This window comes from Anoplolepis gracilipes, unplaced genomic scaffold (assembly GCF_047496725.1).
Source record: "Anoplolepis gracilipes unplaced genomic scaffold, ASM4749672v1 Contig19, whole genome shotgun sequence".
NCBI lineage: Eukaryota > Metazoa > Arthropoda > Insecta > Hymenoptera > Formicidae > Anoplolepis > Anoplolepis gracilipes.
The window spans coordinates 1,743,154-1,760,760 of NW_027328667.1; the positions used below are offsets into that span (position 1 = coordinate 1,743,154).

Below are 17,607 nucleotides of genomic sequence, written 5' to 3' on the forward strand. Positions count from 1 at the left end.
CTTATCCTTACGAAACAAGCCTCTTATAATAGCATATATTTTATAGAGAATGCGTAAAAAAAGAAATAATAAAATTCACAAAAGTGTTTAAACTGATATTTTTTTATGATTCGCCCGTTATATTTTGCTTTTATATTTGTCGTTATAACGTATTTTTGACATTTATAGTTTTCTTAGAAATTGTACGTGTACCTATATCGTGAAAAAGAAAAAAATCGTGTGCTTAAAAGTTTATTCAACATTTACTGTAACATAAATGGCGATCATGGCACAGTGAGTTGCGTGTCGGGTCACTGTGCCAAAGATTCCGGGTTCAAATCCGATTAGAAATGTCGAATTCGCTCAATTTTTATTTGATCGCTACCTCTCGGAAAGGCAGTGGCAACCGACCGAGAGTATCTTGCCATGAACTTCTTCAAATCCAGACCGTTCGGAATCAGCATTAAAAACTGTAGGTCCCACATATATGACTGCAGAAAAACGCACTCTGCAGATATATGTTGAGGGACATTACCCTCTAATTAAGGGATTAAAACCACTACAATAGTGAGGATGTCAATAATCTATAAAGCAAATGCTAGGCTCGGATTATGAGCATCTTCAACAAAGAAAGCGGGGTCACAGAAGAACTTATATATATATATATATTTATATATATATATCTAGGTGACAATTTGCAGGGACTGCACTAATCCCCTCCCGCTCTATCCCATACTACTATTACTACTACTGTAACATAATAAAATCTAAAAATACACATTATTAATACTAAAGCTGGACAGAATGTATGGCTACATTTCATAAATAATATCTAACTCTATTTATAATAATTTTGAAGTCAAACAATATAATTTGCTAATCCAAAAATTTATATTTATATATTAATTTATGTAATATAATATAGATTCTTCGTGTAAACATCAATTGCTACAATTATATTGATTATATTGATTATATCTATGCAATATTTACTTAGCATCGTTTAGAAATGCTCGAAACGTTGTGAAAAAAGAGACTATAGTTGAACAGTACTGGAACATATAAAGAGAATTATAGCTAAGTTTTCATTGTGCTAAGAAAAGATTAATTATTGATAAAACATAATTTACATATATTTTTGTATCTTTATAATTATAATTTATGTTAATCAAATATCATTAAAATCTGTTAATAAAATAAATATTGGAAGTGTGATAATAACTAAACACATAACTAATGCGATTGATAGCTATGTTTAATCAATTCAATCAATTCGAAAAATTTTCCTCACCGAAGCAAAGTAATTAAGAGATAATGTAGGCATAATGCAAGCTATTGCGACCGTTATTGGTTTTTGACTCTTTCGTATAATAATTTGTATACATTTTCGTACTTGACTTGATTGATCGTACCAAGGCGTATCGAATGCTGCCTGTGCAACGTTTTGACTCTGAAAAAAATAACAAACATGAATGAAATTATTTGTAATAACTTTTAATGGTATATATAACTTACTGTAAAAATTAAATGTTCTGCTGGCCATGTATACATAAATACCTCTGATAAACAGCTCATACCAAAAGTTGCATATTTGGTTATCAATACCAAAGATTGATTCTGTTTAAAAAATTTGATAGAGTAAGTAAAATTTGATGTATTTTTATTTAGATTTTTTACATTTTTTGGTAAATATGCATAAGAGGTTACATATCACCGATTTTATTTCTACTTAGATATATTGTAGAGGGTCTAAGTAATTTCCCGCAAGAAGTAAGTGGGGGACGACATTGATTTAAAAGATATAACAAATTAAAGTTTCATAATTTTAATGCTGTTCCTTAGGTTTTATAAACTGATATTACAAACAGTGAAGTTTGTTTACGTTCTACTGATGTGTTTGACATGAAATGATATGAATGTGTGTATCCATATACACTCCGCGCAACAAAAAGCGCCGCACATGTATTTTACTTGTTTCTGCTGCTATATTCGCAGTTTTATTGTACTCTGAAGTTATATAGATATCAAAACAAAAGAAGCTTACTTTAAGGCAACAAAATGTTATGTATAAGCAATCACTTGTTAATAAATTTGCGTACAGTGCAGTTGTGTCTGAAATTTCATACAATAATGTCAAATTTAACAAAAGGGAATAGGGCTGTGATTGTAGCTTTATTTAAGCATAATGTATCCATGCGTAAAATTGCTCGAGAAATTTGTTTTAATGAAAGTACAGTGCGAAGATTCCTTAAGAAATATCGCCAGAATCACACTCTAGAAAGAAAAAGGGCAGTGAAAGAAAAAGGTGCACAACAGCACGAGATGACCGAAAATTGAAACAATTAAGTTTAAAAATTCGTTTCGCAAATGCGTCAGAATTAAAAAGTAAGTTAATACAAGTGTCCGGAATAAGATTAAGCTTGAGATCTGTTCAAAATCGTTTGAATGAGATGGGTTTATTTGCACGAAAAGTTGCAAAAAAGTCACTATTAAATGCGAAAATGAAAGAAACACGCCTTAACTGGGTAAAAGAGCGGCAAAATTGGACTGTAGAAGATTGGTCAATAGTGATGTTTTCTGACGAATCAAAATTTAACTTGATTGGACCTGATGGAACTCGGATAGTACGTCACAGAAAAGGAGAAAAATATAACGACGAATGTTTAGTACCTACTGTGAAACATTCACCTTATGTATTAGTGTGGGGATGTATTACATCATGCAGAGTTGGGGCTCTAATAATGTTAGAAGGTATCGTTAATGCAGCCTTATATAAAAATATTGTATTAAATGGCGTCATTCCTACGATTGAGGCGATAAAAAAAAACGATACCAGATCCTGTTTTCCAGGACGATTCTGCACCGTGTCATAGAGTTAAATCGGTAAGTTAATTATTAACTTTCTTTGCATAATTCGGAAATTACTTGATGTCACAATTGTCATCTTTCATTTTCTGTTATAGATGACTGCATTAAAGAATGAACTCGGGATGAAATTTCTTCCATGGCCGGGCAACAGTCCGGATTTGAATTCAAGTGAAAATATTTGGGCTATAATGGAAGAAAAATTCAAACTAAAAAGCCAACAACTATTCAGGAATTAAAAAATATTATTAAAGAAATTTGGTACTATGATATTAATAAGGATTATATAAAAAATTTATACACATCGATGCCAAAATGTTATTAAAGTAAAAAGAGGTTCAATAAAATATTAATTTGCTTAAAAAATTGTGAAATCTTTAATATTAAATAACAATACATGTTAATTTTAAGATAAAAAAATATTTAAACTGTGTATTTAAAAAAAAATTTTTTTAAACTTATATAAATCATTAAATGATAACTATCGTTCTTCTTCTGTTTACGTATTTTCATTAAATATATCGAATTTTTGCTAGATATTATATTGTATTTGTCATTATTTTTCGTATAATAAAGATTGGATATATTATACTAGCAAAATACATTACGTATTTTATATTTTTTATTTATTTTTATAGATATTTTAACAAAATATCAAGTGCAGTGCTTTTTGTTGCGCGGAGTGTATGTGTATCTGTGTACATCATATAGATAGATTTCGTTTTGCTTGAAAAGTTTATTAACGTGTAATAAATCGAACGCGTGGGCGAGGAAGGGGCGGAGCCGTTCTCCTTGAACCCCCACCCTATAAAAAAAGTAACCCAACCCAACCTAAGTTACAAAGCAAAATCTATATCATGCCTTAGCACAGTTTGGGTTGGGTTAGTTTTTTGTGGGATTCCCCTCGATGGTGTGCCACCTTGTCGTGATGAAGGGGCTCAGTCGACTTGGCGCTCCGTCGGATCTTAGGGCACACGGGTCGTCGAGCGGCTGCGGGATTGCTAAAGCATATCAAGGATGGAGAGTCTCGCGGACCGACGGATGTGTCTGGAGGTCCCGGACTCTGAGAGGCTAATGATGTGGCGGGATCAGCAGGTGACTGTCTCTCCCATCGACTCCCGGTAATGAGGCGGAGAGGAGTCGGCGGATGACTGTGAGGCCTTCCCCTTTGTCTCCCATTCATCTGCGGGGGAAAGAGGAATAGAAAGGGGGTAGTTGCTGACTGCCCCCTCCTCTCTCCCACTTTCGGGGCCGTGAAAACGGGGTCGACATTTTATGTTGACCCTTCGCCCCAAATGGCGCGACGCGCCAGGGAAGGCGTCGGATGACATCAACGGGGGGTCGGAGTGGGAGGGAAAAGGCTTAGCCTTACCCCTTTGTCTCTTGTTCTCCCTTGCACATCCGCTGGAGCCGTGAACACGGGACTATTTATTTTATATAAATAGCCCCTCGCTCCAAAACCGGCTGTCCGATCCGGCGGCCAACACGAGAAGGGTAGAAAATATTTCTGCCTTGTGCGGGGACACATACTCGCCATTGCACCGTGACCCCACGGAGGTGGCGGTATTGCGTGGTGGTCCCGCAACACCGCCAATAGTGCGCTGTTGAATCCTATCAACGGCGCACTATAGGAAGGAAGTCCTCCCTCCTTCAATCAATTGAAAGACGGGAGACTGGCGGGGGTGAGTCCTGGTAGAATGCTAAAAGCGATCCTAGGGCCTACTCATTCAACCGCCACGGAAGGACCATCAAGGGGTTTTAGCCGGTAGGAATCTAGCATAACCCATCTCTCTGCCCGGAGGGGTGAGTATCCATGATGGATTTTCCTTTGTAAAAAAAGTCTTTTTGGGAGGTGGGGGTGCAAGGGAAACGACTCTGTTTCCTCATTCAATATATGTTTAAATAAATAGATCCACTAAACAAATAGATTCACGAATGACTTTCTTCTCACACAAAAAATTCCATAAAAAATCAAAATTGTGAGTCATATTAAGAAATTCGTGTAAACACATGTTGAAAATTTAGAAAATCGAAATTAAAAATTCCGAGTGCTTTATCTAGCTATGGAAAAGAGCGTATTTTCGAAGAAGCGCATGGCGTAGCGGCAGCGCATCAGGCTCGTACTGTCAATGTTGCTGGTTCGAGTCCCCATAAGTAAACTTTTTTTTTGTCAAAGTATATTTTTTTGTAATAAGTTACAATCTGTCACACAAGATAAATACATATATATAAATGTAAACATTTTTTATTATTAATACAAAATGGATAAATCGTATAAAAGCTGCGTTTTTTTACGATGTGCAAGATGCTGTGTGAATTATTGCTTTGCTTGCTTCTATGACAATTATCATCCTGCAATGTATATACTATTCCATCTACTTCCACTAACAATAAAAAATAAAACATGTTTTACTTTTATTTACGTTGTCTATACAATGTTAATGATAACAATTTATTCGCTATTATTGCTTATTAGAAATTAGCATTTATATTACACAATCAATATTTACATTTATTTTTTTCTACCGTATAGCTATTTTATAAACGAATTTTCTAGGTAAAGAATGCAAACAGAAAGATGTATTTTTGTAATAATAATACGTATATTTGTAATAATAATTGACAGATTGCATTTTGTAATAATAATAAAAAATGTTTAAATTCATATATATGTATTTATCTTGTGTGACACATTGCATTTTATTACAAAAAAATATACTTTGACAAAAAAAAAAGTTTACTCATCGAGACTTGAACCAGTAACGTTGACGGTACAAGTCTGATGCGCTGCTGCTATGCCATGCGCTTCTTCGAAAATACGTTCTATTCCATAGGTAGATAAAACACTCGGAATTTTTAATTTCGATTTTCTCGCAAACGCTTGAGAAGTGCATTTTATCCCTTTACCAAAAACCACTTTACATGATAACCTATCAATACAATAAGTTTCATTGAAATCGATTGGTATCACGTCGTAAGATCCCCTTGTAAGAAAATGAATGTTTTATATACGTACATATTTGTGTGTAACACTTTAGGTTTTTTACATTTGGTGTAATAAACTCACAATGTATATATATATATTCGCTTCTCTCTTATTGATAATACAGTTATATGTCATATTTAAAATAATCTTTTTTCCGATTTTATAAAACTTTTTTACACAATTATGTCATTTGTGATAAAATTCCAGGAAGAGCGAATTTTAGTCATTATATATATATATATTTTTATTTATTTTTTTTTTCTACAAAACAATTATGTATTTTCTTTATACTAATTGATTCGTCTCATTATTATATGTATAAAAATATTGAAATAAGAATATCGAGAAAACTGAATATTTTACAAGATATTTTGTATTTTATATCAAAATACTGTAACTTTCGCTTTATAACTCGAAAAGTATTTAACTAGATCACTGATAATTACTCATATGAACGAAAAAAGTGTCACAGTAATGACATGTATAAACATCAAAAAAAACTTTAGCTTTGCCAATTTTTAACGGACTTACATTAAACTTGATCCATAGTTTTGAAGTCTCTGATAATGCATCCGGAGTCAAATATGAGAAATTCATACTAACAGATTCAATATAGCGGCTTGTAGTGACTAAGTTATTCTTATCTCCATTATTAGTTAATGAAATATTATTACAAGTGCGCCGGGCAGAGTCTGCGATACGACTTTATACTTAATTTTTTTTCTTTTTTTAATAAATTTTGTTATATTTTTTTGTTTTTAATTTTTTAATTTTTTTTGTTTCTTATATGTTCTTACTTTAAACATTTTTTTAATTGTTTTTATACGTTTTTACCTTTTGGATTTCTTTGAGTTTAGCCTTTGCTTTTTAACAGAAATTTTATTATAAATTATATATCAACAATACAAAAACAATACAAAAATATTCAGAACTTGACTTTAAAGAAAATTTGACTTTGGATCTGTAATGAACGGTTCAAAAGATATTATAACAGCCTTAGGTACATACACCAAATAAAATAACAAAGTTTGAATTTCTTGAATCAATCCGTTATCTATAATCAAAAAACATAACGAATGTGATACATTGCTACAATGAAATAGCTTTGAAGTTAATCATTTAAAGCCGCTATGAGTTCGCTATTTTTAATTTTGAAATTTCGGTCCTGAATTTGTCCAGAGGCCCAAAAAAGTCTTTATAGATAAACTTTCATGTAAAATATGAAATTATTCGCTCTCACCAGTTTTAGTATAAGACGGTAATTTACTTTATTATAGTGTTTTGAAAAACTCACAAGATAAGCTACAAAATATGTAATGAAAACGGGGAAAGGGGGTTCATTTAAGAAATTGAGGATGACCTTTATGTGACATTGACAATATCGTTCAATGCCATAATAATATTATTATGTAATGGCACATAAAACTTAATAATTTTGACATCTATAATTATGTATTCAAAGATCTTTAAAAGATCTAATAGATTTGATTTACAAGTTAGAACTTGTAATAAAAATTTATTAAAGAATAATTTTTTGGTAAATATCCTGTTTAGGGGAGAAATTTTTATTTAAAAGAACATATAATTATGATGAACGCATTAATACTTTTTTTGACATCATGAGTTCACTATATCCATTAGATCAATAAGTAAATATTAATTAAAGTTTCAATAAAATGACTATTTTTTAATGTTTTTTTCCTTCATTCCAAAAGATTATGGTTTTTACAATTACTTGTTACAATTTGTGTGCAAATGGGAAAGTGCATGTACGGACACAGTAAGTGGGTTCCGCTCCCTTACGGGGCCTCCACTTCCAAAAAATATAACCTTTTTCCACCCACACAACAAATGGATTGGGTTAGGTTATTTCTTTTTAAGTAGAGCCCTCCGCAGGGGAGCGGAACCCACTATGCTCGCGCATAGACTTTCTATGCGAAAAAAGTGTAAGCGTGGGTTCCACCTCCTGCAGAGGGCTTCACTTCCAAAAACAATAACCTAACCCAACCCATTTGTTGTGTGGATAGGAAAGTATATGTGTAGAAAGTGTATGCGCGGATACAGTGGGCTCCGCCCGCCTGCGGAAGGCTCCACTTCCAAAAAAAATAACCTAAACCAACCCATTTGTTGTGTGGGTAGGAAAGTGTATGTATAGAAATTGTATGCACGGATACAGTGAGCTCCGCCCCCCTGCGGGGAGCTCCAAAAGATATAAACTTACCCAACCCATTTGTTGTGTGGGTAGGAAAGTGTATGCGCGGATATAATGGGACTATATTATATATTGTTATAATTAATATTGTATGAGGTTTAGAGTCTTTATCGTTGTTTTTCTCGAACACTATCACTCATATAATAAAAATGGATAGGATATAAAATATGTATTTTAAAGAGACCTAGAACTTTTATTTGAAACATTTAAAATTTCCAGTATTTGATAAAATAATTGCAAAAAACGTCAATTTTTAACAATTTTTTGCATGTAACTTTTTAGTAAACAACGAGCGACGACTAAAATCTTTTAAGCGTTACTCGGGGTGATGACCTTGACAACATGTCAAGGTCAAGGACATCGGAGGATCCTCCCCTAAACAGGATATTTACCATTTTTTTATGACATACTTACAGTAAGAATCAGAAGACAGACTATTATCATGCAAACTGTACTACAACATACAGTTGTTAATGCGAAAGGACGAGTAGCAATAACAATCTCATTTGCATACCTAAATAAATTTAACAAGCATTCAAATTTACATTACTTAATTTTTCAAATCATGTTTTATATATATATATATATACAGGGTGTCCCAGACCTACCGAATCACCTGTTAATGGTGGATTCCTGAGGTCATTTGGAGACAAAAATCCTGATACCAAAATGTCGAGGCTACAATAGTTTTCAAATGGTAAGAGTTTAAAGTTGACCAATTGGCATGACAAAACTTCGCGCGCTCAGGCATGTCGCATATTAAAAGTGCCACCGTACTAAATTTAATTATTGACATTGAAATATTGATAAATTATGTATTTAATTTATTGTTAAGTTATTGTTATGTAGTAATGTATTGTTATTAAAATAATTTTATAAATTTATCTCCTTCATGTGCGGTTAATAAATTTCGGTATTAGAAAATCTCTGCAATGACAGAAAATCTTCGTAACCACCCAATTAAATTCAATCTCGATGTTGTGCGCGGAATTACGAAGATTTTCTGTCATTGCAGAGATATTCTAATACCGAAATTTATTAACCGCACATGAAGAAGATAAATTTATAAAATTATTTTAATAACAATACATTACTACATAACAATAACTTAACAATAAATTAAATACATAATTTATCAATATTTCAATGTCGATAATTAAATTTAGTGCGGTGGCACTTTTAATATGTGACGTGCCTGAGCGCGCGAAGTTTTGTCATGCTAATTGGTCAACTTTAAACTCTTACCATTTGAAAACTATTGTAGCCTCGACATTTTGGTATTAGGATTTTCGTCTCCAAATGACCTCAGGAATCCACCATTAACAGGTGATTCGGTAGGTCTGGGACACCCTGTATATACAAGGTGTCCCATTTTAAGTGTGCATCTCCAATAACTTTCTTATTTTTGATTTTAGAGAAAAATATTTCAGACAAAAATTGTATAGTTTCGAGGGGGCCATAAAATGGTAAGTGAATACTATTTTATGAGATATTTTGGGATGCACATTTAAAATGAGACACCCTGTATATACATATATATATGTATATATATATATATATATATATATATATATATATATAGAAAATTACATCCGTAATATAAATATCCGAAATATTACTCTTTTCAAACTTGCTTTAAACTTTATTTGAACTCCATAATAAGTTTAACAATAAGATAGTCTAAAATAAGTCCAGAATAGATTAAAAAACGGCCTTGTTCCTAATATTTTAGAAAGGTCCGAAGTTGTGTCAAACGTATATCCTATGTTTATTAAATGAGAAACGAATCTTTTTTGAACTAAAAATGGACGTCCGACATTCAGACATTTGATGCACATCCATTGGATGTCTATCTGAGTATGTGATATCTTCAAACAGAGATTTTATAATATTTGATATTTTTTATTTATTCATAAAACAAGGTAGTTAAACTATTTTGTTGGCTGTTTAAATACTAAATATATGTTTCTTAAATATTACAGAGAAATTAGCGTTATATATATAAGAAGGTATTAATGTTTGCAATTGTAAAAATGTAAAATAGATGATATTTACTCGATTAAATACTGATGCTTTCTAATACATTTGGCTAAATGGTAAATATCTGTGGTTTTCCGCAGCTCTTCAGTCAATATATCGAATCTTGCGGATGCAAACCAAAGTAAAAGAGCCATGAAAACATTAGTACATAATTGTCCCGTTACGTGTATTCCGACTACAACTTGATGCATATAGATAATAGTTCTTAGTGGTTGATAATATACATTGAACGGATATTCGGCTAACGTTGGAAATGGTTGATCCATTATAATCGGTACAATAGTGACGGTTACCACCGTAGCCAAATAAAAAGTTACTAGACATGTACCATAAAATATATGACATTTGTCAATGTATTGTTGAATAATTATATCTTCATGTGGCTTAATCAATTCAGAAAAATGTATCACTTCGAAAGTAATATACTGCAAATAGTTGTGCATATTATGGATATAAGAAGAAATATAGTAATAAGGCATAATTTTTTTCTTAATTAATTTGCATTCTGTTATGAGTTTTTCAATGTTAAATGCACATAGATAACAATTACTTGTATACGGTGTCTATTAATTTTGTGAAAGATGAAATTTCCAATACTGTGAATAACGCTGCTTAAAAAAAGTATTAATTCTACTAAAATTATAAAATCGTCAAGATGGTTAATGATAGCATATATCAATGATAATTTTAAGCATATTGCTAGAATAATGCATAAATAATGATATAATTCTACGCAGATCATTCTCAACTTTGTCGCGTCCTTTGATAACGGCCAGCAGCAAATTGGAAACAAACTTAATTTTACAGCAAAAATAGCTTTTTTTAACATTAATTTTCCTCGCATGACTATTGATAATACACTTTGTATTTTATTTCCTCCTTATGAAATAGCAAAAATTGATTATTTTTTGAAATAGACTCTTCCCCAGAAGAAGAAAAACTATTATAAATATTCGAATTATTCGCAAAGATATTGCGAGAAAGATATATAGTCAAGATTTATATACATATATATTACATATTCTTACACATTTCCGTCTCACATACTTATAGAATATACATCGATGCAATTACTGTGCGATGAGATTGTATCGCGTGTACAGGTTTAAAAAATAAAAACTTTTTCTGCAGTGATAAATGAATAAATGAATAAAATACAAAATAATAAATGAATTGATATTTTGTTACTATATCTAGAGGATATTATGTACTATATTATATAGGGTATACTACACATCCTAAATATTATAGAGAAACGAAACTATAAATTATAATAAATTATCTATCACTTATCTCAGATATTTTTCTTGACTGTTATTGTAGGAACCGCAATAAAGCGTTTCTACTTATAAGTGCTATAAGGCGTTCTCGCCTACAATTTAGCATACACCTCAACATTATCTCTTACATATTTTATAATTCTATACTTCTGAAACGGACATGTGTATAAAGTAAAACTGTTTTACAATGAACAACATGCAATATTTTTATTGAGTTATATATTTATCTGTTGTTTCTGAGAAAAGGAAAAATTATACTACTAATGTCAAGGAAAAAAGCGATAGAAACCAGCGCATATGTAAGAACGCAAATAAAAATTCAAGTTTCTTTAATAAAAAAACGCATTTATTTGAATGTTTTGATCCATCTTTGGATTGTCTTCAGCAATACAACGTAAGAATCCCTATTATAAATTTTGCATGATATACTAAAGTTGGCCGCTAATCGCGTTTGCATGGTTGCCACTTTATTCCGATCGTGATTGGTTGTCTCGAGATTTGCGAAATCACAATCTCGTAAAACGTGAGCTGGTGCGAAGTGCGCGGTATGTACGAGCGAAACGGTACTCGTTTGACAGCTCATCAATTGTCAAATCGTTGATGTAACTGTAAATAAATTTTTTGTACAGTAAAAAAAGCTCATTTTATTGCAATTATTGTTCGAGAATAGAGAGAGAGAGAGAGAGAGAGAGAGAGAGTATAAAGATATAATAGTAAAAATAGGTATTGATCGCGGAAGATATAATGTTTAAAGAACTAACGAAGTTGCTGCAATTTTTTCAACTACTGCAGATGGAAATATTCCTGATTGTTATGTTACATTTAGAAACAAACGTGATAAAACTTTAAAATATGTTAGTACAATGGATTCAAACGTTGAACCTTGGATTTATCCAATGTACTATCCACATGGTACGCAAGGTTGGCACAATAATATTAGACAAATCAATGGAACCGTGTAACTTTGTATATCTTGATATACGTAGATATACTATCTTGATATACATAACAATAGATTAAAATATAATAATATATTAAAATAGATAAGTTTCAGTTTTGCAATAATATATAAAATATGCCGTAAAATAACAAAATAAGAAAATCGCATTGGCGCGCGCGAAGTTAATATCAAATTAGTCGTTGGGAAAAACGTCAGTGTAAATTTAATGCATCGGACGCATGTATTCAGTTAGTCGAACTGAAATCAAATTATTCCATTTACGTATCCTTTTATTGAATGTTAAAGGAGCAACAAGTTATAATGATTTAAAAACAGTCAATGGTGTATTGCATCAAACATTTACTTCTGCATGTTTGGCTTTGGGTTTAATTGAAGATGATGACAAATGGAAACGTACAATAAGCGAAGCTTCTATATGGATGATGCCAAGACAACTTAGGTCACTTTTTGTTCGAATACTAATGCATTGCCAACCATTGCATTCAAAAGAATTATGGGATGAATTTCAAGTTGCAATGTCCGAAGATTACGACGATTTGGACTTGTCACTGGAATAAAAAAAGCTTATGCTCAAATTGATCAATTACTTCGCAAAGAAGGTTGGGGACTTTTGTAATTTCCAGAAATGAAACAAATAAAGATAAAATATGAAGAAGAAGATACGGAACAATTACAAAGAGAAGCTTTATGCGGTCGGCAACAGTACAGTCAGTTAAATTATGGTGAAAAAAATGTTGTTGATTATGTTTTAACTCTTTTGAAGAAAACTGACAGTCAACAGAAAAAATGCTTATACATTGACGGTCCAGGAGGTTCAGGTAAAACTTTCGTTTACACAACATTATACTATTTACTCAAATCTCAAGGCAAAGTTGTTAATGCAATGGCTTTCACTTGTCTCGCTGCAACATTACTTCCAAATGGAAGAACAGCACATAAAACTTTAGGTTTGCCTCTGTTTAATGACTCAACATCGAATATAAAAGTTCAATCCAAAGAAGCTGATTATTTAAAAAAAACAGATGTTTTTATTTGGGATGAAGCACCAATGGCACTACGATATGCCCTTGAAGTAATGAATCATCTCTTACAGGATTTAATGCATAATGATATACCATTTGGAGGAAAAATTGTTATTCTTGGTGGAGATTTCAGACAATTATTGCCAGTAAAACAAAGAGCTACACGTTTGGAATTTGTAAATTTATCAATTAAATTCAGTTCATTATGGCAACATTTCGAACTTTTTTCATTAACGGAAAATATGCGTATTTTACCACATGAACAGGAATTTGCTCAATTTTTATTAGATTTGAGTAATGGTACTCTAAACGATCAATTTAATAATGTTGAAATTCCACTAAGATGTATAGCAGATTTAAATACAAATATAATAAAAGATACATATGAAGAAATAATCAAACACAATCAGTATAGACTTGAAGCAAAACGTGCTATACTTTCTGCAAGAAATATTGATGTGGATGAACTAAATAAACAAGTTGTGAATTTACTTGATGAATCAACAGAAAGAGTATACACAAGTATAGATACTACTGAAACTACTGATGATAATAATGATATTAATGAAGCTATTTTAACAGAATATTTAAATACTCTAAATCCAACAAATTTTCCACCTTATGAACTCCGGTTAAGAAAATATACGATTATCATGCTAATTAGAAATCTGAATATCAGTGAAGGTTTGTGTAATGGAACAAGATTATTAATTTTAGAATTAGGAAATAATTTGTTAAAGTGTGAAATTCTGACTGGTGATAAAAGAGGAGAAACAATCTTTTTAAATTGCATAACTTTATATTGTGAAAATGTTTACCCATTTGTATTTAAAAGAAAACAATTTTCAATTAAAATTGCTTTTGCTATGACAATAAATAAATCACAAGGACAAACATTTGATAAAATTGCAATCGATTTAAGAAAAGATATTTTCAGTCACGGACAACTTTATGTTGCATTTTCACGAGTTAGATCTTGGGAATCATTACAAATTCATGTAGGAGAAGAAAGATAAGTAGATTGGTTAAAAATTATATATATATATATATATATATATATATATATATATATATATATATATACAGAAATGTTTCAATAAGAATGCTGGACGTATAGATTCTACAGTGTAATTATAATTATTTTAAATAAATTTTATTATATACATATTTACAGTAATTACAAACAGATATAATTTTGTATCAATATTTTATAATACAACATTTTTTATATATTTATTTATTTAATAGTGCATCCTGTGATGAAAAATGCTTTTTGGAAATAGATTATTCTATATTCCTTTAAGCGTAATCCTGAGGATGCATTATCTATAATAAAATAATTTGTCAAGTAAAATAATGGAAAATAATTTATTTTGTACACATAATGGCAAGAAATATTATTAAAACAATAAATGAGAATTCAATATTTAACATAAAAATATATTTGAAAAAAAATAATCAAGGTACTTTAAAATTGAATATAAAATAATTTAAAATTATATTAAAAAATTATTTAATTAAATATTTATATCATTATATAATAATATTTGTAAAATTAATAGAAATTTAGTAAGAATGTAGTGATACAAACTTTATATGTGCATATGCATGTTACGATTAAAATAAGAATGTAAAAAAATTAACTTTTTATAAAAAAATATTAAATTTTAGTTAAAAAATTTAACATGTAAAACAATAGTAAGATGTAAATCATAATATTGAAAGAAAGAGAGAGAGAGAGAGAGAGAGAGAGAGAGAGAGAGAGAGAGAGAGAGAGAGGGAGGAGGGAGGGAGGAGGGAGGGAGAGGGAGGGAGAGGGAGGGAGAGTATTAGATACAAATAATATAATATTAGATAATAATATTGATATATATGTATATATATTAAATGTTTAATGTATATATATATTTAATGTATATATATAATTTATATGTATATATATTAAATGTTTAAATATTATTAAATTAAATTCTTTAAAGTTAAAGAAGAGAAGAAGAATAAGCAATAGAAATAAATAAGGAGAAGAAGAGAGAATATATAGAAAGAAGAAAGTTTTAAAATTAGAAAATACGAAGAAGTTGGAACATAACCGGTTAGAGACTTATATAGGAAGAGAGTAGCAAACTCGATTATGTAATCCCTCATTTCTTCTGATTGGATAGAGGCGTTAAAGCTTTTACTGAGCATTTTATAATGTGCACGAAACACGAAAAACTGAAAATAATATTAATATTTGCAGCTTTATATTTATTTTATATAAAAATCAAATAGAGAGGTTATGTTATTGCGTGAGTTTGCCACTCTCTTCCTAAGAGGCTCTATACGCCCGAAAGATTCGTGAGTTTTGTCGCACGGTGCGCTGGTGTGCGATTTGTCAAAAATGGATGAATGATGAATTTTGCGTTCGTTTCCGTTTTCCGTCCTTGGACGAGTGCCGACGTGTTTCTTTTGCGCTTTTACGCGTTATTTTTTTGGATTAATTGTAAGTAACTCATATTTTTTAAATTATTATAATTCTTCCATTACTATTTCACGTACTTATACATATATTTACTTTCATTATTTTAATTCTCTTATCATTTCAATCTAACCACAAAGTAGGTAGACCAGCTAAGAGCTATATGCTATAAATCAGTAGAAGAAGAAGAAAATGGCGTATATAGGCCTCGCCTGTGTTTGCCGCTGTCTTCTTCTATTGATTTTGGCCCTGACGAATATATGTATGTCTTATAGCTATTAACGGGTGAAAGAAAATTTATATTATATTCTAAATTTTTTTATTTTATATCATTTATATACTAAAAAATATAATGCGTAACAGCGCAAGAAGACACGTCTAAACTCGTCTAAGGACGGCAACGAACTTCGCCGCTGTCTCGTCTACTCGCGCATCGTGTCTCGTTCTAAGAGTTTCCACGAGGAGATCCCTGCGTGCGACACTCAAGCCAGGGCGGGCGAGCCTCGACGGAGCGGCGTTTCTCAGAAATTGCGTCGTCGCATGGTAGATGTTACAATTTTTTACACTCTTCGAGTCCACCTCGACTCAGGAGAGGTATGTTATTGTTAATATACAGTAATAACTTAAAGTTTATTGTTGTAACAATATTATTAAATAAATTAAGTAGCTTCAAATTTTTGTTAAGGATAATCTTTTGATGTCTTGTATTATTTTTTATATGAAATTAAAGATTATAACATTATTATAGTTACGTCATACATTTGCAGGCATGCAAATAATCCATCCGTCCTTGAAGGCCAGGAGATACCTTCAAATATTAATCAAAGTTTCATAAATTTTAATAAACCACGTAACTACAATGATAAGTGGAGACAGAATTCTGCGTGTGTTGGCAGTGGAGTAAGTTCCAGCATACAGAACATAATTCCAAACTTTTAAAATCATAATCCTAATATGCAGTCATGGCCAAATTTAACTCATTCCGGATCAAATATACCAAATTTATCATTAAAATAAATTAATTTAGACAAAAAAGAATATACAACCTAAACGCATATTTCAAAACTTAAAATGTAAATTGTAACATTAGTTTTCTACTCTTTAAAAAAAAGTAGGATATATGTTTAACAGATATATAATACATTTATTACATTACATAAATTATAATTAATCTAATGATAATATTTAATTTATAAGATTTAGTTGTGGAAGTATCGAGAAAGCATCAAATAAACTAAAATGTGTTATTATACAAATTCATAGCTTTGCCAAGACTGTTGACCCAATTAAGTTGACATAACATTAATAAATATCTTTAGGCATATAATATGTCTGAAAATTCATCAATCTCCAGTCATATCTAAAAAAAAACAATGGAAACTTCTAAATCAATGCATATATAATTTATTTAATATTATTGTACTATTATTATTATAATATTTAATTTTAGCGAATGTGTACAATTTAAAAAGCATTTATAATTTTTTTCCATAAATTAAGACATACAATCTAAACAAATATTTAAAAAATTTGGATGGGAACTGTAACATTAGCTTTCTTCTATTTTAAGAATAGTAGGACATATGTTTAACAAATATATGACACATTTATTACATTATATACATTATATACATTATTAATGTAATGACAATATTTAATTTATAGGGTTCAGTTGTAGAGGCATCGAGAAAACATCAAGTGAACCAAAATATGTTATTACACAAGTTCAGTTTCACAAAGACACATGGCACATGGCAAGTAGAACTGTCAGATTTCGGTTTCTGTACTAAAGTCTCAAGAATTA

General features: G+C 30.7%; 1 protein-coding gene across 1 annotated transcript; it reads right to left on the bottom strand.

The window, feature by feature from the left end:
- Nucleotides 1-919: 919 nt before the first annotated feature.
- LOC140675548 (odorant receptor 13a-like) lies at nucleotides 920-10,995 on the bottom strand. The gene is made up of 6 exons (XM_072910136.1): nucleotides 10,633-10,995; nucleotides 10,098-10,507; nucleotides 8,457-8,556; nucleotides 1,495-1,596; nucleotides 1,271-1,429; nucleotides 920-1,031 (listed from the first exon to the last, which is right to left on the bottom strand). The coding sequence occupies exons 1-6, from the start codon at nucleotides 10,924-10,926 to the stop codon at nucleotides 969-971; spliced, it is 1,128 nt and encodes a 375-aa protein (XP_072766237.1). The 5' UTR covers nucleotides 10,927-10,995; the 3' UTR covers nucleotides 920-968.
- Between the last annotated feature and the right edge of the window lie 6,612 nt (nucleotides 10,996-17,607).

Bases quoted from the DNA above. Each gene is read 5' to 3' on its own strand.
- LOC140675548 (XM_072910136.1), bottom strand. From the start codon at position 10,926: ATGCGAGGAAAATTAATGTTAAAAAAAGCTATTTTTGCTGTAAAATTA. The intron at 1,597-8,456 runs GTAAGTATGTCA...TTTTTTAAACAG, and splicing joins TCTGTCTTCTGATTCTTACT to AATCAATCTTTGGTATTGAT. The intron at 1,430-1,494 runs GTAAGTTATATA...TATTTTTTTCAG, and splicing joins CAGAACATTTAATTTTTACA to AGTCAAAACGTTGCACAGGC.